At 34.7% G+C, this 27079-nt stretch overlaps 1 protein-coding gene across 50 annotated transcripts in view; it reads right to left on the bottom strand.

Moving 5' to 3' along the window:
- The window catches only part of CLASP2 (cytoplasmic linker associated protein 2), a 175030-nt gene that overhangs the window by 37441 nt on the left and 110510 nt on the right, over positions 1–27079 (bottom strand). For 7 of the 50 annotated variants that reach the window (XM_072726306.1, XM_072726296.1, XM_072726298.1 and 4 more), the window contains 10 exons: positions 22587–22757; positions 21801–21908; positions 17932–17994; positions 16862–16968; positions 14986–15009; positions 13314–13558; positions 11862–11925; positions 1663–1826; positions 589–667; positions 406–456 (listed from right to left, as the gene is read on the bottom strand). In XM_072726306.1, the coding sequence (XP_072582407.1) occupies positions 406–456; positions 589–667; positions 1663–1826; positions 11862–11925; positions 13314–13558; positions 14986–15009; positions 16862–16968; positions 17932–17994; positions 21801–21908; positions 22587–22757 (1076 nt within the window). Of the gene's footprint in view, positions 1–405; positions 457–588; positions 668–1662; positions 1827–11861; positions 11926–13313; positions 13559–14985; positions 15010–16861; positions 16969–17931; positions 17995–21800; positions 21909–22586; positions 22758–25453; positions 25481–27079 lie in introns of all 50 variants that reach the window. The other 43 variants (XM_026016347.2, XM_072726295.1, XM_072726297.1 and 40 more) reach the window with 15 other exon arrangements.

Raw genomic sequence — 27079 nt, 5'->3', positions numbered from 1 at the left:
ATAGTAGGGAGATTAAACTTAAAAATTTTTATTTACTAAAATAAATATATAGGCAAAACTGACATTTTGCCCAAAATACCTACTGAAACTTCTAAACTAAAAAAATAAGCATTGGGAAATCACAAACATAAAATTAGATAAGACTTCACAGAGCAAGTCTGCATTACCAGCTTAGAGTTAGATGGCCATAATTGTGCTGCATTCTAAATGGAAATCCCCAGTAAGCTTCTTCAAGAGACAGTCTGGCATTTGAGTAACATTTGAAATAAATCTGTGCATGCTTAAAGGGCTTACAGAGGTTAGTAGTTGAAATCAGATGCATACAAACATTCTCTGAAACACGGCAGAATTTTTAAAGAGAGTTAAGAAAAGAAATAATGCAGATTAAAACAAAAACAAAAAAACCTTGGAGCTCCAAAAAGAGTGAAGCTGGTCCCGAAGTGCTGGCTTGACTGTCTGAAAGTTTATAAAAACAAAATCCACTGATGGAACAGCTGCTCATTGGACAGAAATACAAATATCAATATAACTTTATCAATAAAATACTTCAATTCCTTACAATGTCTTTGAAAAACTTTAATTTTTTACCTTCAAGCTTGGTGTTTGGGTCTGATCAACAGTAAATCTCATTAGAATATTAAACTGAAGATCATTTGGAAAAGATTCTCTGAAATAAGCAAAGAATAAAGCAAAACAAAAATGAATCAGCAAGTAAACATTTACCAAACTAAACAGAAAATTATGCTTAATACCAAAACGTGTCATTCAAAGAGCATGTATGAAGTAGCAACTGTAAGTGGTATAGTTTATGTAGTACCGTACACAAATTATTCCCCGAACAATGTGAACATTTGAATCTATATCCTTTTGGGGGTTAAAAAGCAACAAGATAATAAATAATGCTGTGTCTTGCCTCAACTCTGGATTGAATCAGAAAAAAAAAAGTTGTGGGGTGCTTGAGTGGCTCAGTCGGTTAAGGGTCCGACTCTTGATTTAAGCTCAGGTCATGATCTCAGGGTCATGAGTTGGAGTCCCACACTGGGCTCTGTCCTTAGCAGGGAGTCTGCTTGAGATTCTCTCTCTGCCTCTCCCTCTGCTTGCACACTCTCTAAAATAAATGAATAAAAACATCTTAAAAAGAAAAAGAAAAAAATGAACTAATAATGTTCATAGAGATATTTCCCCAGACCTAATATCTGAATTCTAGACTCACCTCAACCTAGTAAATGGGTATTGAAATAAATCACCTCAACAATCCATACAAGAGAGCAGAAATATAACATTGGTTCAAACTCTTCTGAAAAAAGATTCTGAATATTTAAGTGCATAATAAAACATTCTTTTTAAATTTAGGAAATATTTTTTATGTTTACATTAGATTGAATAAGATCTTCAACTCTGCTTTGAATCTCCTAATTAAGATGAAATATCATCTTTGAATTATTCAACCAATGTACATGACAGTTTTAGAAAATAAAGGCAGTGTTTGATTTATGGGCCAATGTCCCATTAGCTATACCCATGTGAATGGGCATCATTAGCAATTTTCAAATGAATACATGCGGCTCTAAATGGATCAAAAGGACTCAGAAATCTAAACACAGAAACCAAACATTCCTGATGACTACTGGATAAACTTGAAATATATGAAGAAAATATTACCTTGTAACATCAAGGGCTTTCTGAACTTTTGCCTGTACAGACCCAAGCAAATCAGCACCCATTTTTTTTAATAGTTGTGTTAGCAGTACAAACAACCAGTCCTGAAGGTCATCTTTGTGGACTTGTATAAAATCCACTAGAGTCTCCAAAAACATGCTGAATACCTAAAGTGGATAAATAGGGAGAGGGAGAGAAAAAGGAGGAAATATTGACCTTTATGATCAATTGAAAATCAAAATAGAAAGGGAATACAGGAATCAGAGGCACAGCGATTGGCAGCCAAGCGGAAAAACAATCTCTCTTGCTTTTCATTGGACTCTGTGATACAAGAGTACGTTTGAACTGTTATCCAACTTCTGCCGAAGTTCAACAATTAGCTATTCCATGCAGCATCACTTGGTAAAGAAACTTTGGCCATAATGACTGCCACACCTAATGCTGTCAATGATGCCATAGCTTAAAATCCAGTTAAACTAAAACCTATTTTATCTGAAATTTAGGGCAAGGAATTACCTATTGATAGCCTCACCAGCTCTTTGCTCTTTGGAAGAGTGGCACTGAGTTAATCAGGTGATGACTTTGCTGACAGTTACCTTAAAGTATAAGAACATTCTGACATACTGGGCTAATTAGAGACTCTTAGATATCTCAATCTGTCAGTTGTCACAAATTGGTATGAGATACATTATTTATTAAAACTGCCCCAAATGTAATTTTAAATGACCTGGGATAACTATAACTGTACCTAAAATAAATTCAGGATACAAATCTACATCTTAATTTTAGTGATTTCTAAAAAATTATAGATGGCTATTAGTTTCTATTTTTCTATTTTTTTTAAAGATTTTATTTATTCATGAGACACACAGAGAGAGAGGCAGAGATATAGACAGAGGGAAAAGCAGGCTCCCCGTGGGGAGCCCAATGCAGGACTTGATCCCACGACCCCGGAATCAGGACCGGAGTCAAAGGCAGCTGCTCAACCACTAAGCCACCCAGGCACCCCAGTCTCCATTTCTTTTAATGGGTTTTTTACTTGGCTGCAATATTAATCACGTAGTTTGAAAAGTTTTATAAGATAAAAAATTTTAAGGAAAGGAAAGCTAATATTCTTAAGTAATGCATTTCATTAAAATACTTATGAAAAATGACCAACATTAAGGTTCTATCTCTATAAGAAATTCAATTCATACTGCAGAATTTATTTCTAGGTAAAGAAGAAAAAAATTGTAGGACCAATATCAGCTATCATAAGACAATGTATAATCACAACAGACTATAAAAACTATTGTTTAAAAAGCTAATAACCTCAAAACTTTGCTAATTTGAGGAGTAATGCGTTTTGTTCTCAATATATTCCTTATTCTTGAATTTCCTTTATGCAATTATACATGCACTCCCATTTTTTCTCTTAACTTAGGAATGAAGGATTTTCCTGATTAGAATTATAACTAAGGTTTAATATTTGAATCTGAGTTAGAAAAAAATAAACTCTAGCTATTTTCTCAAGATGCACTATAAGTGTAAAAGCAGGAACTATGACTATCTTAAATTTTCTAATATTCTCTGATTCCCAGGCAGTATCTCTTCAACACTGCTCTTATTCACAATGAAGAATCATTAACTTCCATCCCACTTTCCCAACCATACCTAAAAACCTAGCTTCTCTTAAATTTAAAACTTGGCCCACTGTCTCAATTAAATGGCCTCTGGCCATCTCCTCTGGGTCTAGAATACTGTTGAGGAACTCCACTAAACCTACTTTAGGGCAAATGCATGTATCTAATTTAGTACTGACTCTTATTGGTTGGCACCTGGCAAATCTGCTGGGTGGTGTGTTGGACTCAGTTAGTACTTGCCTAGAAAGCTGATTCTTAAAATATTTAGGAATTTTGTAAGCTAGCTGATAGCTTGAAATCAGCAATGGCACAAGTATTTACACCTCAGGAATTATAGCAAACACTACACATTGGGGCTTTCTGCCCATCCCACAAACCTAGTTTGCCAGGCACAACACTCAAATTCTTTAACTTTTAATCTTGCTTTAACTCTTGTCTCTTCTCTTGAAGATTCCAACTTTAAGCTTTCACTATAGCAAAATCAATATTACAATTCCCAAGTCAACTCTCCCATTTTATCTGGTTCTCAGGAAACTGAGAACCAGAAAATTACGTGACTTGTCCAAGGTTTCCATAGTGAAAGGTTGGGTCATGACTTAAAGCTAAGTTAGTTGGTTTTCAGCTGTGTTCCATCCACTCCATTATGAGATAACTTCATCTACTTCATTGTCATTCCACATAAATTCTCCACTGACTTTCCCCCTACTTTCATTTCCTCCATAGACATCCTTCTGGTAATTGTTTTCACATGGGAGAGCCAATTTTATCCCGGTTAAGACTCATCTTTCTATTCTGGATTCTTGCTCTCCATATGGTCTCCACTACTATCTTTATTTTTATATTCTCAATCTCAATCCTTTGTGTATAGCTACAAAAGATAACATCTTAAGAATTTCTCCTTGTGTTTCCTTCCCACCAATTATCTCCTAATTACAAAAAGTAGTAGCTTTTTCATTAGTTTGGGATGCTTAGTCATTCTGTAGCTTGCCACTGCTTTCCCGTTATTATTTCTTTTCTTTCTTTCATTTCTGCTGTCAGGGATTTTCCTTCTGCATTCTAAATGTGCAATGATGGAGAGCCAGTCTTCGTGATTTGCTTTTCATCAAAAGTGTGACCTTAACAAGGCCCCCTCTGCTCTAGACTACAAAGCCTCATAACATCTAAAATAGCTCTTTTGGCCTTTCCCAAATCTGTTCATCATACTGTCACTATAAGCACCAGGTCTTTCTGACCTCAAGTCTGGATTTCTGGAAGAAGCCAGGTAAGTACATATTCTAGGCTTTGTAGGCCATACAATGTCTGTCACAACTACTCTGCCACTGTAGCACAGCCAAAGACAGTATGCCAAGAAGTGAGCACAGCTGTGTTCCAATCTAACTTTATTTACAGAACAGGTAGCAGGTCAACTCATGCTTCTTTCTTACCATCAAACTGTGATATCATTCTTCTGAGAGAAACAAAATCCTCCATCATCTATAGAATAGTCTACAAAATAATGTCTCAAATGCTTAGACAATGTTCTAACTCTCCAAACTGACCTTGGACTATCTGGCAACATAAAGTCTTTGTCCCTGAGCACATCTCACCACACTCCTGGTTTTCTACCATACTCCTCTATTTACACACAGCATGTTTCTCACTACAAAGTTTACCACTCATGTCCCAGTCAGAAAGCTTCTTACACCACTTAGAATTTGGCCCCTTGGAACTGTTGTGGGACTTGCTTAACAGTGCTATTTAGCTTTTTCTGTATTTTTATTATCTTCCCATTTGGAACATATAACATTTGAGAATAAAGCCTCTATTTTTTACATAGTCTTGCATTACCAGTTAGAGCCAAGCTCAAAGTTTATCAGAAGCTGAAGACTGAACAAAAAGCTGTTCAATTAATGTGCGGAAAAAGTTCCTTAAAGAGTAAGGATTTCTCTTACATGGAGAGTTACCCTGTAATTGGTAGCCAGCCCTTTTTTCTCAATGGCAAGGGAAGATATATAAGATCTTCCCTTCAACCCAGCCAAGATTAACAACTTCTTTCTCTCTCCTATAAACTTTCTGACATCTCCCATTTCTCTGGACTCATGCCAGTCATTTCCAGGAGGCCCTTTCTTTTCATGCTGACATATCCAAAGTTTATGTTCCTGCCAAGATCTGAACTGCTATTTTCTTTAAGAAGATTTCTGATTCTCCTAAATAGAAATTTCTCTTGATTATATATGAGTACAGATGAACAAAAATGTAGACATGTTATTTATAGTATTCCACATAGAGAATTCTATTATTTTCATAATATTTAAATCCTATCAATAGTACTTACTGATAATATACATGCCTATATATATCTATCCAAAACATATACTGAGAATTTCACATAAAATTTTTTACTTGAGGGCAGTCCAAGTGGCTAAGCGGTTTAGCGCCACCTTCGGCCCAGGGCGTGATCCTGGGGTCCTGGAATCGAGTCTCGCATTGGGCTCCCTGCATGGAGCTTGCTTCTCCCTCTGCCTGTGTCTCTGTCTCTCTGTGTCTCTCATATATAAATAAATAAAATCTTTAAAAAAATTTTTTTTCTTACTTGATACTCTATCACAGGTTCACTGATGTTAGATGTTGATATCCTCCCATATCCTAAAGATTTTTTTAGTAATTGTGGAAGTTGGGAATTATTTCTAATAATTCAATGGAACCAACCTTCAATGGAATCAGTTTATAATTCCACATATCTCACAGGTGTAATTTACTGGAAAACAATGGTAACATTTGAGCTATTACAGTTGAGGCAGTCTTTTCTCAATCTCACTTCTATCTTAGGTGTGCCAGTCATCAAATAGAGAACAGAAGAACATCATCAAATTAGATTAATTAGTAGATTAAAAAGCACATCTCCAAACAGAATGACAGTTTGCATAATTGCAAATAGCATTTCGTGGATTGCAAAGGGTCCGACACTGCATGAACTCTTCGGGAGAGAAAACAGAGAAAAAGGGTTAATTTCACAGTCATGCAGTAAAGTTAGGTTTCCAACAAATATTGAACCAACTTACTCTCTATTGAGAGTTCCAACACAGGGGACAGCATGCAAAAGGAAAAAAAGAAAAAAAAGAAAAACACACAAATTAGTCGCCATCAATGCAAAGTTCCTGTATGGAAGAAAAACACTTAGAAAATAAAAGTGACAAATGTTTTTCAAAGTTTTATGGTAAACTCAAAATAGCTTTTAAAATAAGTATTAAACGAATAGTATGAGAGAAGAGCATGGGATTTTCTTGTGTTTTTCCCTCACCTCCTTGCCAAAGAAATTTAAAAACAAAACCCAGAAAACCAACTTCTTTTCCAGACCTCTAATATCCTTGAGGCTCAACTTCTAGAAAGAATCTATAACTAACAGACACCTGCCCCCATTTCTGAACAGTGCCAACATTTACTTCTAAAGTACAGCATCTAGATTTTTTTCCCCCTCTTCAGAAACAACACATTCACAAGTTAAGTGATATCTGTGAAGGTTTAGAACAACTACAGTTGTTTGGAAAGAAAAACTAGCTATTTATACCACAACGTTGAATTTTCCCAACATAAGATATGCATTATGGTCTCCTGCTCTTAGGACTGCAGGCAGCTCTGCTGTCTAGAACACTATTTGGGAGACCAGAGGAGATGTGACCTGGGCACTCAACAACTGTGTCCTATATTAGTTGCTATAGGTTAAATTCCTACCCTAGCTCAAGATTCAATGGTATGACTTCAAGACATAGGACCTATACAGATCAGAAAACGCCAATTCAAAGCATGCATCTCAGGGAAGGTGGCTCTTTTCAAACAGTTACTTTAGAGGCAAACGTCAGAACACATAAGGTAACTTCTGGCATCTGACACTTCTTACATTTAAGGGGAAAAAAATGATTCTAGAACAGTCAAAATAAAAATCTTCCCTGAACTCCTTCTTAATTCTTCAAACTCATTTAAATTTAGTTTTCAAAAACTTATGTAATGCTTGGTATATTCTTGGGGCTTTACAAATATTAACTCATTTAATCATCCTCACAACCTTACGAGGTGGGTATTGCTATTAACTATCTTACAGATTAGGAAACTAAGGCACACACTGCTAATAAGGTAGAATTTGAACCTAAGTAATCTAGCTCTACTATCCATACTTGTTAGAACTGTGTTGTATTGTCTCTCGAGAAAAATATTAACAGGCATTAAATCAAACATTCGCAGCTTCTGTTCTAAATTACTGTCATACATATGTCATCATTCATCATCACTTATTTCCATGCTGGTATTTGAAGTTAAAAAAGGTTATCAAGTTATAAGCATCAAATAATTTCAGCTTGTAAACTACATTTGCCAATCTTGTTCCAGGAAAAAAAATCCAGTATCTATTTCAATGGTATTTAGAAAGAGCTCTTTCCTTACCCTTCCTTTTTGGGGTGTCTGCACTATATACTAGAGCTCGCCTGATACTCTAAAATATGTAAGAGGGGAACATTCTGTGGGCTGGAGAAGGAGATCCTTCATGAAAGTGGATGGGACTGCCCACACTGTTTGTCTAAGTATCTAAGTTTCTGCTGAGGACACAGGAGGTAGTCTCAATCATGTTGTGCATAAGTGAGAATAACCTTCAGTTATCATGGCAACAGGCTATTATCCAGAAGGTATTAACACAGAAACTGAAATATTGATTTCATGAGAAAAATCCACCTAACTAAGCTGGTGGTATGAGACGTCTGTCTCCTCCTAAACACTATGGTCCATTCTAGGGGCAAGGCTTCGGACATTTTCTGCCCTGTGAGGTTTCAAGACATTTGAGGTTACTGATAAGTGACCACAATTCACTAGTAGTGGAGAGCTAACCCAGGCTTGAGGAAGACAAAGAAGTGTCCCTGATAGCACTTTTCAAGGCTATGAGAAAAAGTGTATGGCTCCTTTGAGGACATGGACATACTTCAGGCTGGCGTGAGAGTGAGGAAGAAATGACAAGCAAAATGATAGGCTTTGTTTGGACATTATCTTGAGGGCAATGAGTAGTCACCACAGGGTTTTAAGCTGGTAAAGAAAATTACTCTTTTATAAAAAGATTGCTAAAGGATGCAGTGTAGAGGAGATGCAACAGGCAAAAGACCACTATGTGTTCAACCAGCAGTGAGAATGGAGAGATATTCACAAGGTAGAATCAATTAGGATTAAGTGAAGTTTCCAGAATGATGCCCAAAATCTTCACTTGAGCAGTAAGGGAATGGTGATTTCATCTGAAATAAAGCAACACAGGAGGAAGAGTAGTTTTGAGGTTGATGATGACCAATAATGCAGGTGACTTAGAAAGTACGAGAGAAAAATATGGGCTGGAAGTACATTTTTGGGAGTCATTAGGTTACAGCAAGCAGTAACTTAAGCTTCAGATAAGGTATAGAATGGAAGAAGAGAGCCTAGGTCAAGAATCTATACAACACCAACACTTCGTAAAATACGAAGATAGGTGCTGTAAGAAGACAGAGTGTGAGGAAGACTGGATGAGACACAACAGGCACATCACGTTCTTTAAAGTGGCAGAAAAAGATACATCAAATCACTGACAACAAAGTTGAAAAACAAAAAGGAATGTCAACCAGCAAAATATAACTTATGAGAAATTCATGGAGGCCAAGCAGATGAGACCATATTAGCAAAAAATGATGCCCAATAGAATACTGTGGCCAACAACAGCTTCAAGCTTCCCTCCATTTCAATAAGAGGGAAAGTAGAAAGAATGGGTTTCTACTGTTAAGATGGCTGGTGTGGAGGCAGGAAATGGGAGTTTTTGCTTGATGGCTTCTATCTTCTGGGTAAGCTAAGAAGGCAGGACATACACTTGGGGCATAATGAAGGTTGGGAGGTGAATGGGCTGCAGTTTTGAGGAGAGAAACTATTTGACATGGTTTCCTCAAAGAACAGAAGAGAAAAATGAGAGGAGGAGGATTACAAGGCAGCATTGAGCATTTAGACAAAAATCAGTAATGGAGAATGGCAGGAAAACACAGGAATACACAGGGCTGATTTCACCCAGGGGACTGTACATTGTTTCCCTTCAGGAATCCTAACCTTCAACCAGTGGCACGAGCTCCACCAGCAGAGGTTCTTGAACATGTTTCTATTGTAGTGTCAATAACCCAGAATTGAGCATAGAAAACAGGGATCAACAAACTATGGTCTGCAAGCTAAAATGGTTTAAAAAAATTTTTTAAGGGAATTTACAAGAAAATTAAAATTTCAATGTTCATAAATAAAGTTTTGTTGCAACCCAGCCATATTCATGTGTTTACATACTACTTATAGATGCCTTTGTGCTAAAATGGCAGAGTAGTGGTGACAGAGATCATTATGGCCCACAAAGCTGCAAATACTTACACTCTGGCCCTTTACAGAAAAATGGTCTACTTCTGATAAAGAATAAAACTTTATTTGGAAAGAAAGTAAAGTATTAAAATCAGTTGCTTGATCCTGAAGATGGAGCTGTTGGTACTTTATAAAGATATATTTGAAAAATGGGAGGGATTTGCTATTTTAATATCAGGATATAATGCAAAAGCTCAAATTAAACCTGACATTTTAAACTCAGCACAGTATGGTGATGTATCCAGTTTATTCTTAATGAATTACATTATTGGAAGAGCCTCTGATGGACAATCACCAAAGGTCAAGCAAAAACAAATTAACAAAAATCCTCCCATTACAATGGTCTTCAATGAACTAACTAACGAGCCAAAAACCAAAAACCTAATTAAACAAACAAAACCATATGGGTAAGTAAGAATTGTATATAGTTATGAAACCTGATGAAAAAAACCCAAAAAGTCACCTTTGTGAGAATTCTAGGGAGTACTGCAGATGGTTCTCCGTGTCTATTAAGGGAAGCCAAGTATAAATATTCAGTTCAGTTCCTTTCCCAACGTCAAACTCAGCTTTCCTATTTGATCTCCAAGAGACTCTTTAAAAAGTGTTTCACTTTATTACTATATAAATTCTAACATCCAACTAAATTGTATTATTTTCCTAGCAGAAAGTAAACTGGGACTTCAAGAAATAATCCAGACTCCATTTTATACCTTCCAGTAGAGAAGAATTAGATCACTTATTAAAGATGTTTTAAAATTCTATTTTTAAAAGTTGTATAGATAATTACTGAAATATTGTTTGTAAAACAGGTCTATCCAGATTACAACTGTCTTGTCCTTTGGTTTATATTGGCACGAAAATATATCAACAGCTAATTTGTTCAGGATTTATAGACATTTTTGCATTAAAGCAAGCCTTACAGCTATAACTAGTGGTAGCAACATAAGCATAAAATAGTCACCTACACGTTCAGTTTGAAAGTCATAAACTTCATTTGTTTATTTATTTACTTTTAGGTAATTTGTAGGCCCAGTATGGGGGCTTGAAACTCATGACCCTGAGACCAAGAGTTGTACACTCCACTGGCTGAGCCAGCCAGGCACCCCTGAAAGTTATAAACTTTAAACAAACTGCTTAACCAAGTGTTTTTTAATCTTTATCTTTAACAGAGTTTTGCATTCTTGGATAAAATAAATATACCTTCTAATAGAGGATAATCTTTGAAAACTTTTAAAGTAGAAGCAATTTATAATTTTTAGCTGAATTTTAGTTTATATCTAAAGTAGGATTTTATTATCTTTAAAGTAAGTGTTGCAAGTAAGGAAAATACTGAAAACAGAAAGAAATGAGGATGATATGTACAACAATAAAGTGAAGACAATAAAAAAATAAGGTGAAATTCATTAATATTTTTCTATAATTTCCCTTCCACATCTCCCTCTCATTTAGGCTAGATATTCTCATGCAGACAACTGGTAACCTAAAAAAAAGACAATAAAATTTCACCATTGTCAGACACGTTTCTGAAAACAGAGTAACCAAATACATTTTGCAACAGTACTATACTGCAAAGTGAAACAAAATGTCGCGGTTATGGATGCAGGTTATACCTAACTGCTTAAAAAATAAAGTATGTTTTAATCAACATTAAAAATTAAACAATGTTCTGAAAATTTTTATGGACTATTTCAATAGATAAAATACTTTTTTTTTAATGTTACTACCAAACAATGGCTGCTTAAAAAATAAACAAATATTTTTATGTTATTTACTGGCAATTCTTTTCTACACAATTGCTCTTTTAAGATACGAATATATTTATATTAACACTGCAAAAGAAGAAAACAATAAACAGTTCTCAAAAAGATATTTTTTCAATTTACCCAATTTTTTTCCTTTATAAACAGTAAAAAGTTTCTAGTGATACAAATACATTCAGTTTGATTCCTTCTATGAGTGGTGCTTGTTAGTATATCCCTCAGCTTATATATAGTCTCAGACAATCTCTCTTTGGAGAAGCTTAAATGGTTACCAGAGAGCAATTTCTAAATTATGTATGATATCAAACAATTTCAATTATGTTTGAAAAGATTATTACCATTCTGGGGCAATAATAAAACAAAAATGGCTTATAATGCTTTTTTTTTTTTTTGACAATCCACAAATGACATCTCATAGGAGTAAATAATCTTAAATACTAAAACATACCTTGCCATGAGGATCAGCAAACATTCTTGTGAAAATTTCACATAATCTTTTCAGCTCAACTCGACTGTCAAAATAATAAAGTAGCTTATTAATATATTTCTTTAAAAGATTATTTTTATTTGAGAGAGACAGAAAGAGCACAAGCGGGGGGGGGGGGGGGCAGAGGGAGAAGAGGGAGAGGTAGACTCCTGAGTGGGGAGTCCAAGGGGCCATGTGGGGTCAGGGCTTGATCCCACAACCCTGAGATCATGACCTGAATCAAGGTCAGATGCTTAACCAACTAAGCCACACAGGTGCCTTGAAAGTAGCTTATTAATATCTTGCTATAGGAAGAATCCATTTAAAAGTAACCTTAGCTGTATTTAGTCTTCTTAAGAAAAAAATTCAGTTGCAACCCACATTATTTTAAAAGTTAAAAGTCATATAAAAAGAACTACAATTGTATTTCATTAATGTAGCATGACCAGGGAAACTGTACAAATGACATTCCCAGCACATGAATCTTACCCTTTAAATGCTAGGATGTTTTCATAAATTTGGTCACCTGAAGGCTAAAATCTTTCTATGCTATGGCTACCACCTCGCCACTGATAACGATATACTGAACCTAATATTAACCTAATCTTGATGGGGTTAAGAACAATATTATGATTTATTGCAATGATTCATGAAGAATGATATGCAAACATTAAAATATATTAGGCAGTGCCCAGATGAACATCTATTTTAAATTAAATAGTTTTACTACTTCATAAAGTAAATATATGGGTAACAACTCTAACCCTGATGTCAGGTATCAAGTCAGGAAGTAGCCCTCTAATTTTCCACTACACTCAAACTTTACGAATTATCTGAAACTAGGTTCTTAAAGTGGTTGACTAGAGATGTTTAAAATATTACACAGACAAAGACAATAAAGAATTTAGGGGGGAAAAGGAAGTAAAAGCCATTAGGAAAGGAAACCTAACCAAATCAAACTAAAAACCATAATAAAGTTCTGTTAAAAGAAATTCACTCCAATTCCATTTTGTATTACGCTAAGATTCACATACTATGTGAACACTAAGAATTACCTTCATGTTCAAATGAGCATAAATATTCTTTCCTCTCACTGAAAAATTTATCCAGAATGAATTTTAACAAACTGGCCAGCTTTAATCGTATGCACACTTTATTATTTCTAATTTTAAAAATTAAGAACTTTTTTCATGAACTTGTATTTGTGGATAAAAAGCTTCCTTTTAAATAAAAATTTCTAGTACAGATAGTATAGATGGTCCTAAAGCTTGGGAAAATATTTTGATGCCATCTTTTGAATTTATTTTTTTTAATCATCTTTTGAATTTAAAACAAGTCTGTTCCCATACTAGTATCTCTAAGGGGTCATGAAAACAGGATCGAGTTGAAAGTGCTAACCTGACAGGACAATTATTTTAAGACAATGCAACTTACCTTAGTGTTCTCTGATTTTTTAATAAGTTCTGCAGACCCAGGAGGCCTTCTTTCCTTTCTGACCAGTTGGAACTAGCACATCTATTGAGGACCTCTGCCACATCTTCCGTCTGCCTCATATACGTAGGAATACTACCATTTCGAGAACTATATGAGCGTTCTGAGCAAGCACTAGATGCATCGCTGTTGGCATCATCATCTGAATGCATTCCGTAGGATTCATATCTTCTTCGAGCAGGTTTTTTCTGACATACATAAAGGCTCTCATTAGCAGTAGCCAAAAGAATACACTGGTATTTCACAATTTCTACTGACCGCAAAAGGACTGGTGTTTGTTTTAAAATCAGTACCAAGCATGCGGCTAATCACTGTAATAATAAAATTATTATCAATGTTGTATCAATCAATTGATAATTGATTTTATTATATTTAGTTTTGCTTCAGAAAACATGTTTTAGAAGTTAGTAGAAGTATTTTTAAACTATGGGATATAGAAGAAACAGAAAACTATATGAGAGTATGGATATTAAAGTGGGAAGTGCTCAAATTATGTTTTTTTCCCTCTTCTTTTTCCTTTTCATGGAAACCAAGAACTACTGGAGTATAAATGAATAGAAACTACTGGAAATCTGAGTTGGTGAGAAGAGTATTACTTTTTTAAAGGATGAGAATGGATTAGATAAACACTTTTTTTCCTGTATGATCTCTATTTTTTCCTGTCTACCTTCTCTTTTCTCTAATCTTCCTTTTACGGTCTGCTACCACTTCTCTTGGCACACTTTCTTCCTTTGTACCCAACCCTATGTTTCCTAGAGAAGTGAAATACAGACAAAAAATGAGGAGAACCTGTTTGGCTTACTATTATTTTTAGGAGGCAAGCTTCTTGAGGGCCCTCCAAGTTTTTCCCAATGTGTCTATTTCAATAAATGCAAGAAAGCCTATTTAGATTCCTTTGATTTCTTTACATCTGAAGCTCATCATTTAAATATAGGTAACTGCCAATTATACCTTGCATAATAAAAATTATGAGAGAGGGTAAATAGCTTATTTTGTGATTTCTTTGGAAGAACTGGAAATACATCTTTATGTAATCTAATATTTGATTTTAGGCTGATGAGCAGTGAAGCCATTTCTATGAAACATGTTAATAAGTACAATAATTTAAAACCATTCCAGTGGCTACAAATTCTCCGAAGTCTAAAATCTAAAAACAAAAATCAACCTGAATTTAAGTCAAAATAGTTTTATAAAGACATTTCCATTACTAAATAAATGCCTTTCACTGATTTAGAGACACCAACTTAATTTAGAAAGTGCTAATGTGGTATTTCTTGTGTTCTCCAGAATCAGGTTTGTTTTTTTTTTCCCCGCCCAGAATCAGTTTTGTTATAGACATCAGTGTGACTGATAACATTTCATCTGTATGGAGTAGTCGAGCTGGAAGGACAAGAACCCCTACAGGACAGTTTGTTCAAGTGGCATTTCCCTATTGATAATCATATATACAGAAAAATGGATGTATTAAAGAATAAAATTCTTGAAAGTAGTAAGCTACTTTCACTTGAGCTACTTTCACTTGAATATTTTCTAGAGACTATCATCTGTTAAATTGATGAAGCAAAAGAAAAAAGTTACAGTATCATAAGATGTCAGAAAACAGCAATGTCTATACCTTGGTCCGTATGTCTCCTAAGAGCTGAGAGCAGTAAATTTTTAAAGAGAAAATTGAAAATAATGAAGAACATTTTGCTAAACAGCACAATGAAGTAGGTATAAACAATGCCCAAAATCAGAAACATTAAATTTTTTTATAGATACATGAGAACTGCTTATCAGCAGATTAGATCTTTAATCTTGCCAATACCTGTAGTCCTGAGCTACAAAAATATTCCTGTAACCAGTTTTCCTAAAGAAACTCAAATTTTCTTTTCTTTTCTTTTTTTAAAATAGGTTCCATGCCCAGTGTGGAGCCCAACACAGGGACTGAATTTACAACTCTTGAGATCAAGACCTGAGCTGAGGTCAAGAGTTGGATGCTGAACCAACTGAGCCACTAAGATGCCCCTCAAATTTTCTATTTCAATCCTTTTGTCATTTCCAAAGTTAACTTTGTTTCTGTGATTTTCCCAAGGTGCAAATTAAGCTTAATAGTTGGAGAGTTTTTTCCTAGAAATTAATAGTTATAATTGGAATAGTTATGCTATGCAAATAACAGAAGTAGACAATCAAATTATTGGGATTCAACTTTTAGCCCTGGTGGTGGTCGTTAAATATTCCTTATATAATTCGAATATATCTTAACTTAGTATTTATTATAAGTAATAGTTCAAGAATAACCCATTCAATTCATAAAATTTATGTGAGCATAATTTAACCGATAAATCTTCCATTTAAAAAGAAACTAGAAAACATGATTTGAGAAATAGTGATGAAAAGAGTAAATTAAAAGCATTTGACTGATGTCAGATCATCAGAACAAGAGGTGATCACTCTATCTCCATGCTCAAGAGAACCAAGTTCCTACTTAGTTGTATTATTTGTAAAAAAAAATTAACCAAATGGCTGAGGTAAAGGGAAAAATTCAGTGCATATAGACTGCTAGAGCAGAACTACATATGTTATTACATTTATCATATTACAGCTGTGACCAATGACTTTTTCAAAACTTATTTTTCAAATATATATGGCATATATTGTATCATATCAACACTGGTTAAGATGTGATATAAAGTCTTAAAAAAACATAATGTATTTTTTATTTCAAAACAAAGATGAGGCTTTTTATAAGTTCTTTGTAAGAAAGTGAGTAAATGCTTCCCAAACATTGGATTAATATAATTTGAAAGAGAAAGTGTCATACTGAATTGACTTGGGAAATTGGCAAAAGCCAATTCCAGTCACTGTTTAAATGACACTTCCTTCAAAATTTTAAGTGAGAAAAACAACAGTGATACACATGGGCAGCACTCTTCTGACAAACTATCATGGATCTGGAGATGATGTTTTTAAACCTCACGATCTATTGTGTCAAGTATAAAGAGCCAGGAAGATATCTTAATTATTACATCTTGAAGTTATACTTTCTCTTAGCTCAGAAAACATAAGTAAGACTAAACAAAATCCTATCCCAGACTAAAACAGTCTCTAAATACTCAAAGTTAAGCAAGCTCTGAGATATATGCTTGTAGAGTAAATATTTATGTACTAATATACCCTTATTCTTAGAGTACTGCAGTGCATAAAACACACCACCATATTCATGACCTCAGTATTTATTTTCTTGACATGCCATCAATCACTTTTGGCCTTGGCTTAAATTTCTGGCCAAGAAATATTTTATTTTATTTTTTTATTATTTTTTTTTCCAAGAAATATTTTAAAGATCAAGAATTGATTATACTGCTCTGCTTTTTACATTACCCACATGTGATCTTCCTAGATAATCCACAAGCATTTTCCCATGTCCTTTGCCACAATGGTGGGCTGGCTTACCCATACTTTAGTTTCATAATTGGAACATCTAATAATAAGGAAATGGAGAAGAGTACCAAGGCATCTGCTACAGCCTCCTCCACATCAGAACCTGTGTTCAGGACTCGCATGGCACTGACAGAAGATGACAGTCGGCTTGACTGGCTGATCCCAAACCCAGGACCTAATTCATCAGAGGGAGGAAAACAGCTTTGAGAGAGTCATAAATAGAACAGCATCACATTGGAAATGTTAAGCTCCTTAAGGGGAGAAAAAAAAAAAAAAAACCAATGGAGCAAAGCATTTTAAAAGCAATTCTGTATTTTCTGTGTACATTTGGTTTTTGGTTAAAAAACAAAAACAAAAACAAAAATGGTAAAGGCAATTAAAATTACTGACAAGTGTGTGGAAAATTAATTTAAAGAATAGTAGCTATGATACATTTATGACCAAAAGATAGAAGAAAGAATGGCTGGCTAAGGGCTTGTGAATCTATAGCCCTTGTGATTAATCCAGCTCTATCAATCAGGCAAATCTCATCCATACAGGTGAGCCACAGAGTAGTCCGAACAAAGATCAAACCTCAAACCAATAATGATTAGGGACCTCAATAAAGCCACACTAGTTTAACAAGGTAAAAAAACCCTCCAATTATTATTTCTTCTCCATCAAGACAGGTTGATTTCAGTCTATAACCAAGACATGTCATTTGATATTTGTTAAGCACCTACTGTGTGCCCAACATTCTGAGGTATGTAAAGACAAACTAGAGTTGGATTCTCCCCCTCAACTACTTTCTACACCATAATTTACAATTAAAACACTTCATCCACCATTTTGGTTTTTTTTTTTCCCCCAAAACATGTACAAAGATGAAGTACATAATTGAGAACATAAAACAATTCCATGTTTAAAAATGACATAACTTAGATTACATACATACAAAAAATGTCATCTGCCGGTGAGGAAAAATGCCCAAATAAGGTAGTGGAAGGGGATAAAGTTACTTGGGAGAAAATTAAAAAAAATTACAAATGACTTATTATCCAACAAATTAAAACATGAATATACAATTCAATGAAAACTGAAAAGGACAAAAATCTGAGATGAATGTACAGATGATAGTGAAAATGTACTCATCCTTCACCTGAGGCCCCGTATACATCGGGGGCGTAGAGGGCACCAGTAGATCTGGAATGGTGTCTGGAGGCTGGAATAACAGGACCATACAAACCTCATCTATTACCACAGAAACAAGGAATAGTGGCAGCACTATAGTCAGGCAAAGGAGAGTTAGTCAACACTGGTATTACTAGTAATAGTTAAGGATCAGAATACTGCCAGTAAGGCAACTGAACACTAGCACTGTAATATCATCCTTGACACACAAAAGATCTTACACCTAAGGGGACAGACATAAGCCCACAGGAGACAAAAAAAGCAAGTATTCAAATGGAAGGAAATGTCAAAAGTACAAGCATGAAACAAAAAAATGAACATTGTAGTTAAAAAAAAAAACCACTATGGTAATTAGTAATCAATAATAATCCTATCTCCTTTAACCTTGAACCCAATGAGGCAGGTATTACTATTCCATTTATAGGTGGGTAAATTCAAGCATAGAGAGAAGTTAATTAATGTGATCAAAGCCATACTATTAGTAAGTGAAACACCTAAGTATCTGTCCTCTTTCATGGTCTTTGCTCTTAAACAGTATATGTACCCTCTTCACATTGTTCGAAAGATAATATATCTCATTTACATTAACCTAAACATTTTCTATAATGGTTCATAGAATATAAGTAAGTTCTGCATTCAGTAAAAGGTTCTTTAAATATCAAAGAACATTTGAACACAAAAAAGGGAGCATTAATAATCTAATCAAGACCTAGAAATGTGATGTCTCCATTTATGACATGTCTCTCTGAATCTAATTTTAGAGTATCTCAAATTTCGTATCTTAAAATTCTGATTTTCCTAACACCACAAAGTCAGTTTTCTTCTTCTATACCGAAACAAATAAGCTAGGAAAGACTCATTTTAATATTTAATGAAATAGATTACTCTTATTTAGATATATTAATTAGAACAGTTAAAATACTTTTATTACACGACCTTAATGAATGCAAAAAAAAGATCAAAAAGACTGAAAGGATTAAACAGAAAGAATACTACACAAAAGGTTTAATTAACCCTGAAAGGTGATTGGTATTGTGAATAAAAATACTGACATATAGTTTTAATTTTACCTGGCAGAAATAATTTTTGTTTCTTTTTTTTTTTTTAAGATTTATTTATTTATTTATGATAGTCAAACAGAGAGAGAGAGAGAGGCAGAGACACAGGCAGAGGGAGAAGCAGGCTCCATGCACCGAGAGCCCGACGTGGGATTCGATCCTGGGTCTCCAGGATCACGCCCTGGGCCAAAGGCAGGCGCCAAACCGCTGCGCCACCCAGGGATCCCCAGAAATAATTTTTGAAATGGTTGAGAGGAGAACCAATATGGAAATGCCTAATGAATGAAAATTTAAAAAAAATTCTTCTGGAACCAATAGTTACCTGTGGCTGTAGGTAAGAGGTAAGAGGTACCACTCACATGCTTGTAATAACACAAGAGTTTTTTTTGAAACCTGCCTCCAGAAATAAACATAAACTAGGATACAAGATCCAGAGAAGTTCGGCTTTGCTCAGCTCTGCTTTATTTCTGATGCTTTAGAAAGAGCACTGTATTTGTGCTATTTCACAAGTACATTGGCCTTGTACAACAACTGAGGGCATGGCAAACTTTGGGGCTCATCTGCTGAATGGTGATATTCAAGTCAGGTGAAAAAAAAATTCACCAAATAAACACATTAAGGATAGCAGGATGCAGGCAAACACAGCAAACAATGAGAGTGGAAAGGATAAGCCGATCTTCGAGAATGCTACCCACCCCTTACCCCAGTGTAATAAACAGAGCTAATCTGCTACCTTTATTATGCAGTATCCATATATGAATAAAATGGCTATAAAAATCAATTCTTCTAAAACTATATGATTAAAAGATATAATCTTCTTTAACTATAGTAGAATGTTTCATTAGAATCAGGAAAACAGCTTCCCTTAATGATAAAAATTTAAGTGATTTAAATTGTCAAAATGAGCCTTTGAGATGAATCTAGAAAATGAATGGCTAGCCACTATTTCTCTTTAAAAATAGGCATATTAACAATGCTTAAGCGATTAATAGCTGATTATAAATTTTAATCTCTGACTACTGCACATGTTTAAAAGGTACAGAAAAACATTTTGGTCTCCTCTTGATATCTCATTTTTTTTTTTTTTAACAATTCTGCAGCACTATCATTACACAGATGCAGATATTATACCACTACCTAAGACCCTTGCCACTAAAGTAGAAGGAAACTACTTCTAGGCAAGCAGTTAGAGCTTCAGGGGAAAGGTGGAGAAGCAGTAGTGGTGGCCTGGACGATGATTATAATGACCAAGCGCTCACTACGTGCCCACTGCGGGGGATTTGTTTCATGATTCTCTCATTATAGCTTCTTCACAAACAATCCTAACAAGTACGTACTATTATTATCCTAGTTTTATAGATGAGGAAACTCAGGTACAGAAGTTACAGGACCCAGGCCATTTGACCCTAGAACATATGCTTGTAAACTACCACATACTCCACCTTCCTTCAATCCTTTAAGATGACATGCTTTATACAAATGTAGGATTTATTTCATTTTTAAAACACATATACATGGAGATATACCATGTACACCTACATGTATGTTTGTGTATATGTATATAGTCTATACATATATGAACTAAAATATTGTGTATGATTATTGTATATAAACTAAAAACATCTCTTGCAAAGTACTGAAAGGGAACTCTGGGACCTGGGACTGGAACAGGAACAACAATGGCTGAGGATATCCCTGTCTGTGTCCCTAGCTCAATGGGGTTTCCTAGGTCTATACAGGGCAGTCTAGTGATTTATTTGAACCAAATGGCCCAGGAACAAGAAATTAATCTCTAGATATTCTATACTAACATGTCTATTGGAGGAAATAATAACTCTAATAGACAATGAGTAGAACTATGTTCTACTTAAATGTCACAAAGTCCAAGGAGAAATTCTCCAAGTACTACATTTTATAGAATTAAAAGAAAAAAACTGGAAATAGTTTTAGGTATGTACACAAAGTCCAAGGAGAAATTCTCCAAGTACTACATTTTACAGAATTAAAAGAAAAAAACTGGAAATAGTTTTCGGTATGTACATACTAGCTAAAAAGTTGAAGAAGCATGCAGAAATTCTAAAAATTTTCAATGTAAAAACCTCTGCCTCTGATTATTCTCAAACACTAAAAGTTTTAAACATTTAAGATTTTTACAATTTAGGTAACTATACTCCTATAGTCAAGGTTAGAATATAGCTTACATAATCAGGAACAAAGAGGTTTTACAGCAGTGACATGACACAAGCTAATATATGGGAAACAACTATTGAACTGTAAAATACTATAAAAATACTAATCTTCCCCATTTTAGTTAGTAGTTCATATGGCATTTTGCAGCACAGCACTCTTCCTAATAACCTAAGTTAAATATCTAAGTTGAAATGTTAGTATTTCTGCTGAAAAAAAAAAAACTAACAGCATTTATTTTATCAAATGAAATAGCCCATACTTCACTTAGGGGTAAATATTTAAATATTACCTTTAAATTGTATAGATTTATCTTTTAAGATAAATCTTGAATTCAATATTCTGTAGTTCAAATCTGTGTGATATTTACTTGATTATGGAGGCAATTTGTTTATACAAGATCTAACTTGCTCACTTAAAACAAGTAAATGTCAAAGGAATTTCCCAAACATGTAATTTCCTTCTGACTCTTTCTTCTATCAGGACCGGAAAGAGGGGCTGTCAATGAAGAAAGCTAAACTCCAAGTTTGCTGAGGTTGTTATCAGATGCTAAGGGGAAAGAAATGCACCCAACACCTGCCCAAGTACTTACCGAGGGGCTGAAAAGAGCGAACAGGACTTGTATCCCTGCTGCTCTCCCGACTGGCTTCCCGGCTGCATCCTTGACTCACACTTGGTCGAGGAATACGACTACTTCGAGCTAAAACAAAGCAACAGCAGCACAGAAAGGGAGGAAACAAAAGATAGAATTTGAATTGTGATATGCTAGCTTTATTTTTCTTTTAAAAAAACTGATCAATCTTTCTAAGGTTGAGAAGAAATTACTTTTGATAAAGCATTACCAGGAATATAGTTAAATTTGAATACAGTCCTCTAATTTGTATGAGATTACAAGGGTAAAATGGTATTCTACAAACATAAAAAGGCTGCAAATAAAAGGATTAAAATATAAATGAATTATATTTTTCAGGTAAGATACCTAATTTATAATCTGTATCTCAATTTTCCTTTTTATTTTTTTTTTTATTTTATTTATTTATGATAGTCACACACAGAGAGAGAGAGAGAGAGAGAGAGACAGAGACACAGGCAGAGGGAGAAGCAGGCTCCATGCACCGGGAGCCCGACGTGGGACTCGATCCCGGGTCTCCAGGATCGTGCCCTGGGCCAAAGGCAGGCGCCAAACCGTTGCGCCACCCAGGGATCCCTTTTCTTTTCTTTTTCTTTTTTTTTTCTTTTTTTTATTTTTTTCAATTTTCCTTGAATTGAGTTGTTTTCTTCTAGCTTCTAAGGGTCCACCTGATGTCTGTCATGCTACCCAATATCCCAGCCTGAAATATGAAAGAAGAGGTCCCAAGTCTCACAGAGAAAACCTTACCCACTGACAGTCTAGATGGACTAGCCTCTCTGCTACAGCCCTGACTCCGAGGTATCTTGCTTCTCTTCGGTGCTGAGGCTGAATTGATCAAGACTCTTTGAACACCAGAGCTCACAGTGGAGAGGGCTGTTGTGGTCAGAACTCTTCCTGGAGACCCCGATCGGCTGCCAGCTGAACACCAAACATACATACAAATGTTAAGATGTGAACTCTAAGAGAACTTGTTGAAAGAATAAAAATTCAAGAAATACATCTGAGAAAACTGGGATAATATGGCAAATTTTAAGTTCAAAGGAAACAGACTGAGGAAGACATATATAACCACAACCTGGAAAAAAAAATATGCTATATATACTAGGACTAAACAGTAGAAATAATGTAAAATCCATTTTCATTTTTGGGGGGTATAGGATGCTATGTTTAATAAGGACAACACTAATAGTATGTTTCAGAATATAAATAGTATAAAAGATTTTCAAAAAATAATTTCTCTGACAATGCATTTCACATGGCTATAGCTATGTATTAGAAACCTTATATATTTGCAAGGAAAAAAGATTAGCCATTCCATTACTGCTATTATTTTGCTAAGAATATAATAAAAACTTTGGGATCCCTGGGTGGCTCAGCAGTTTAGTGCCTGCCTTCAGCCCAGGGTGTGATCCTGGATTCCTGGGACCGAGTCATGGAGCCTGCTTCTCCCTCTGCCTGTGTCTCTGCCTCTCTCTGTGTCTCTCATGAATAAATAAATAAAATCTTAAAAAAAAAGAATATAATAAAAATTCTCTCCATGTTAAAAGAGTTTGCCTTCTGAGATGCCACTGAATGTGTATAACAAAATTATCTTGCTTCTATGTGTACTTTGCAATTTGCCTTTAAACAGCAAAAGCATTTTGAGTGGCCACACCTAGGATGCAGGGCTAATGAGGACAGAAAAGAACTAAAAGCAATGTCAAAGAAGTCAGACTCTTTCCAAACTGGTGATTCTTAGTCTTGGAAGGCAGAGAATACATGGTCAGGGGAAAAAGACAGAGGCAGCCGGACAAAATCTCAGAGACTACGGCAAGGGTTTAAAAAAAAAAAAAAAAAAAGTTAAGAAACATGGCAAGCTGCATGGGTTAACTTTTAAGGAAATGAGCTCCTTGTAAATCAAAACATTTTATGTATGCATTGAATGGGAAAACAAACTAGATAACTACAAGATAAAATTTAATTCTACATTCTGAATGGTAGCATTATAAAGGGGAAACGTTAAACTTGCACTTAAATAAATGAAAGCAACTTTTCCCCTTTGTTGGGCATCACCTCTCTTAACCAAAAGGTCAGTCACTGCTCACCTTGTAATCTTACCCAATCATTTCCATAGAACAAAAACTAAAGACTCAAATGTCAATGTGGTCAAGCAGCAGATGTTAATGAAGGAGGAGCACTGAGTATAAGGCAGGGAGGGGTGACTTTTTAATTCCAGCCAGCTGTGTCTTGAGGTAATACCAGCTAGGTTTTAGGGTTTTTAAAAACATGAAAACTTTGAAAATTTCTCATTTTTATCATGTTGTGTAGGTCAGATGATACATGAATGGAGGTAAGCTGGTTGTGGTGCATGGGCTGCTTATCTGTGACTCTTACTACAGCTCTCTTGGCACGGTCTTATTGAATACAATTTAAATTCATCCTTAATTCCTAAACTTTACCAGCACACAAAATGAAAATTATCTTCCACTGATTACAGCAATACTGTATAAAACAAAGCAGTAATTCCAATGAAATTAACAATTTACGTAGAAGGAATTCTAAATTATTGCAGGGTAATTATTCAACTCTAAAGCAATGGCTCATTTCAATTGTTTCTTGGTGTTTCAGGTGAAGAATCTTCAAATCAGATTTTTTCAGTTATAACCTTAAGGATATCCACAAGGCACCTGTTTTCTCCATGCAGTATCTAAACTAAACATACACACCAAAACATCCAAACACCCAACATGCCACAAACTCACAATGCAAGATAAGCCAATGGAATATTTTATGGGAACACTTGCAACAATATAAAAAGTATAAATAATGAATTGAATGAACACATACAATATGATATTGTTAAAAACAATATAAATTTAAGGGGTAAAGGTGCTGTTGGAGACTGGAGAATTCCTTGAAATGCAGGTCTATTCAGCAGAGAAGAAACATGCAGTATAGAAGCAGAGTAATCACTCCACTTATCTTAGGTTAACTGTATTTAACAAAATTATGCAAGCTCACTCTTTCTATATTTAAATTCATTCATATCCTCTCCTAGAAAATAAAACTGGCAGTGTTCATTTTGCTTTCATCATTACCCTCTCTTCTCTACTGACTCCAAACCCCTACCAACAGTCAAATGCCTATGACTCATGTTGGAATTATTTGTGCTTAGAGAAAATATCAAGGTTCTTTCCCCAGCCAAGAACCTCATAGGCTAATTACTTATAAGAAAACCACATGGTTGATTAAAAGGGACATGATCTACCCAGGGAACAGCATGCTACTAGAAAATAATCTGCAAAAGTTAAAACTGGATACCTAATTTCTCTCATGCTACCTAAAGTTTTCAAACTACCACTTTATACTTTTTACAAGGTATTTTCAAGGCATTACAAAAGTTCCTTTGCTTTTGAATGACTAAGCCTGTGAGATCAACTTAGATAATTTCAACAATTCAAGGTTTTGGTAATAAAATAAAGACAGGCCAAGGATAATTAGCATTTTTTGCCCCAGTATGGCTACACATGATATAATTTTATGTTGAGAATTTCTGCTGAATAGAACCCATTCTCAATAATGAAAATAGGTGATCAAACAACAGATGAACACACACAGAGTCTATAGATTCTTACCACCAATGGTATTAGCAGACTGTGATCCTGAACAAGTGCAAAGGCAGAATTAGGGTAAGGGTTATAATCCAGGAAGAGGGAAGGAGCAGATTTAAAATGAATGGCAGATGGAAATAAGAAAGCTTTAGTCAGTTCTTAGAAAATAAAAAACCCTGAAGCAAAAAAAGCAAACTTTAAAAGAAAAGTCCCTAAGCCATAGATGTCTGTAACAAAAGCAGTATATTTAGTAGCTTTTACAGCTGAAATCAGACACTCATGTACAAAGCAGATGAAATGAAGTTGCAAAAGTAAGTGTAAATTCTTCAGCTTTTCTTCTACTAATAGCCTATAATCTAAATAATTAAATGTTTAATTTTTATTATTTAAACATTTAATTTAAAACTACAGGTAAAGTACTACATCTTACAGCTGAAGAAAGCTTACATGAAAAAGCTAGAAATTTTTTTTTAAGATGCACAGAAAAAAAAACAACAAACAAACAGCAGGGAGCGGGGGTGAGGAGACCAAGTTTCTGACAGGCTGTACAGCCATTTGTACACAACCAGTCACTACCGACAGTAACAAGACACCATCCTTATGTAAATATAAATCTGGAAGTCTCTCCATTGTTATGCTTTTATTTATTTTGGTTAGTCATCAAAACACACCTGCTTTGACCCAAGGGATTTTTTTTTCCCTAAATGGTAATAAAAAATTTGGAAATATCATGCAAACTCTAATGAATTACTTCACAACAAAGTGAAGACGGGGTCACAGCAATATTTCTGTGCAAATATGTTGTAAAGAAACTTGCATCAAATCATATAGGGCCATAATTTCTTTTTTCAAAAGAATCTGGAATGGAATATACAGTCATTCAAATAAATAAGCAAGCAAGCAAACAAAAACCTCTTCAATCTGATTTAAAACCTAAGTGATTTTATAATGAGAAAGTCTTCTGATCTTAAAATCCTATGAGGCCTAAAAAACCCATCATTATGTTCCCATACTTCAGGAGAGGATTTGAAGTATTGTAGATTGGGTTTCAAAGTGAAAAACCAAATGTAAAAAAGTTATTCTAAATCTTACTGAAGTGATCAGTAATTATAATATACCTAAAAGGAAGGTCCTTAGGTAGTATCTTAGAAAACCATACACAAAGCACTTTGAATCTTTGTCACAAGTTCTGTCTTGGAATTACTTTAGGAAAGAACTAAATAAAATAGCTCATATCAAATTTAATTTTATCCTTAAGATACTGGATAAATTTTGGGTTGCTATCTTTATTCTTCCTTATGCTTTAAATTTCCTAACATTATCATTATTTATTTGTTTCCTGAAGGCCATAAACATAACAAAGTACAAAAGTACACAATAGGAGTTTAAAACTCAGTTGACATTAGGTTAACAATAACAATGAGGACAATTTTATCAGCTGAAATATAGAGTGCTTATTCTGGGCCTGGTTATTTTTTATTTGTCTTAAAGTATATGAAATATACTACAACGTTTAATCCTACTACAGTCCTCTGGGATTATACTCTTCATTTTATAGATAAATATACAGAAACACAGCAACTTAAAGTGGAAAAGCCATGATTCACAAGCGGGCAAGATGGCTCCAAAGTCCATGATCTAAATCAAATA

Source organism: Vulpes vulpes, chromosome 11 (assembly GCF_048418805.1).
Source record: "Vulpes vulpes isolate BD-2025 chromosome 11, VulVul3, whole genome shotgun sequence".
In the NCBI taxonomy this organism is placed as follows: domain Eukaryota; kingdom Metazoa; phylum Chordata; class Mammalia; order Carnivora; family Canidae; genus Vulpes; species Vulpes vulpes.
The sequence above is the reverse complement of the archived record's forward strand: the minus strand, read 5'-3'. Positions and strand labels throughout refer to the sequence as shown.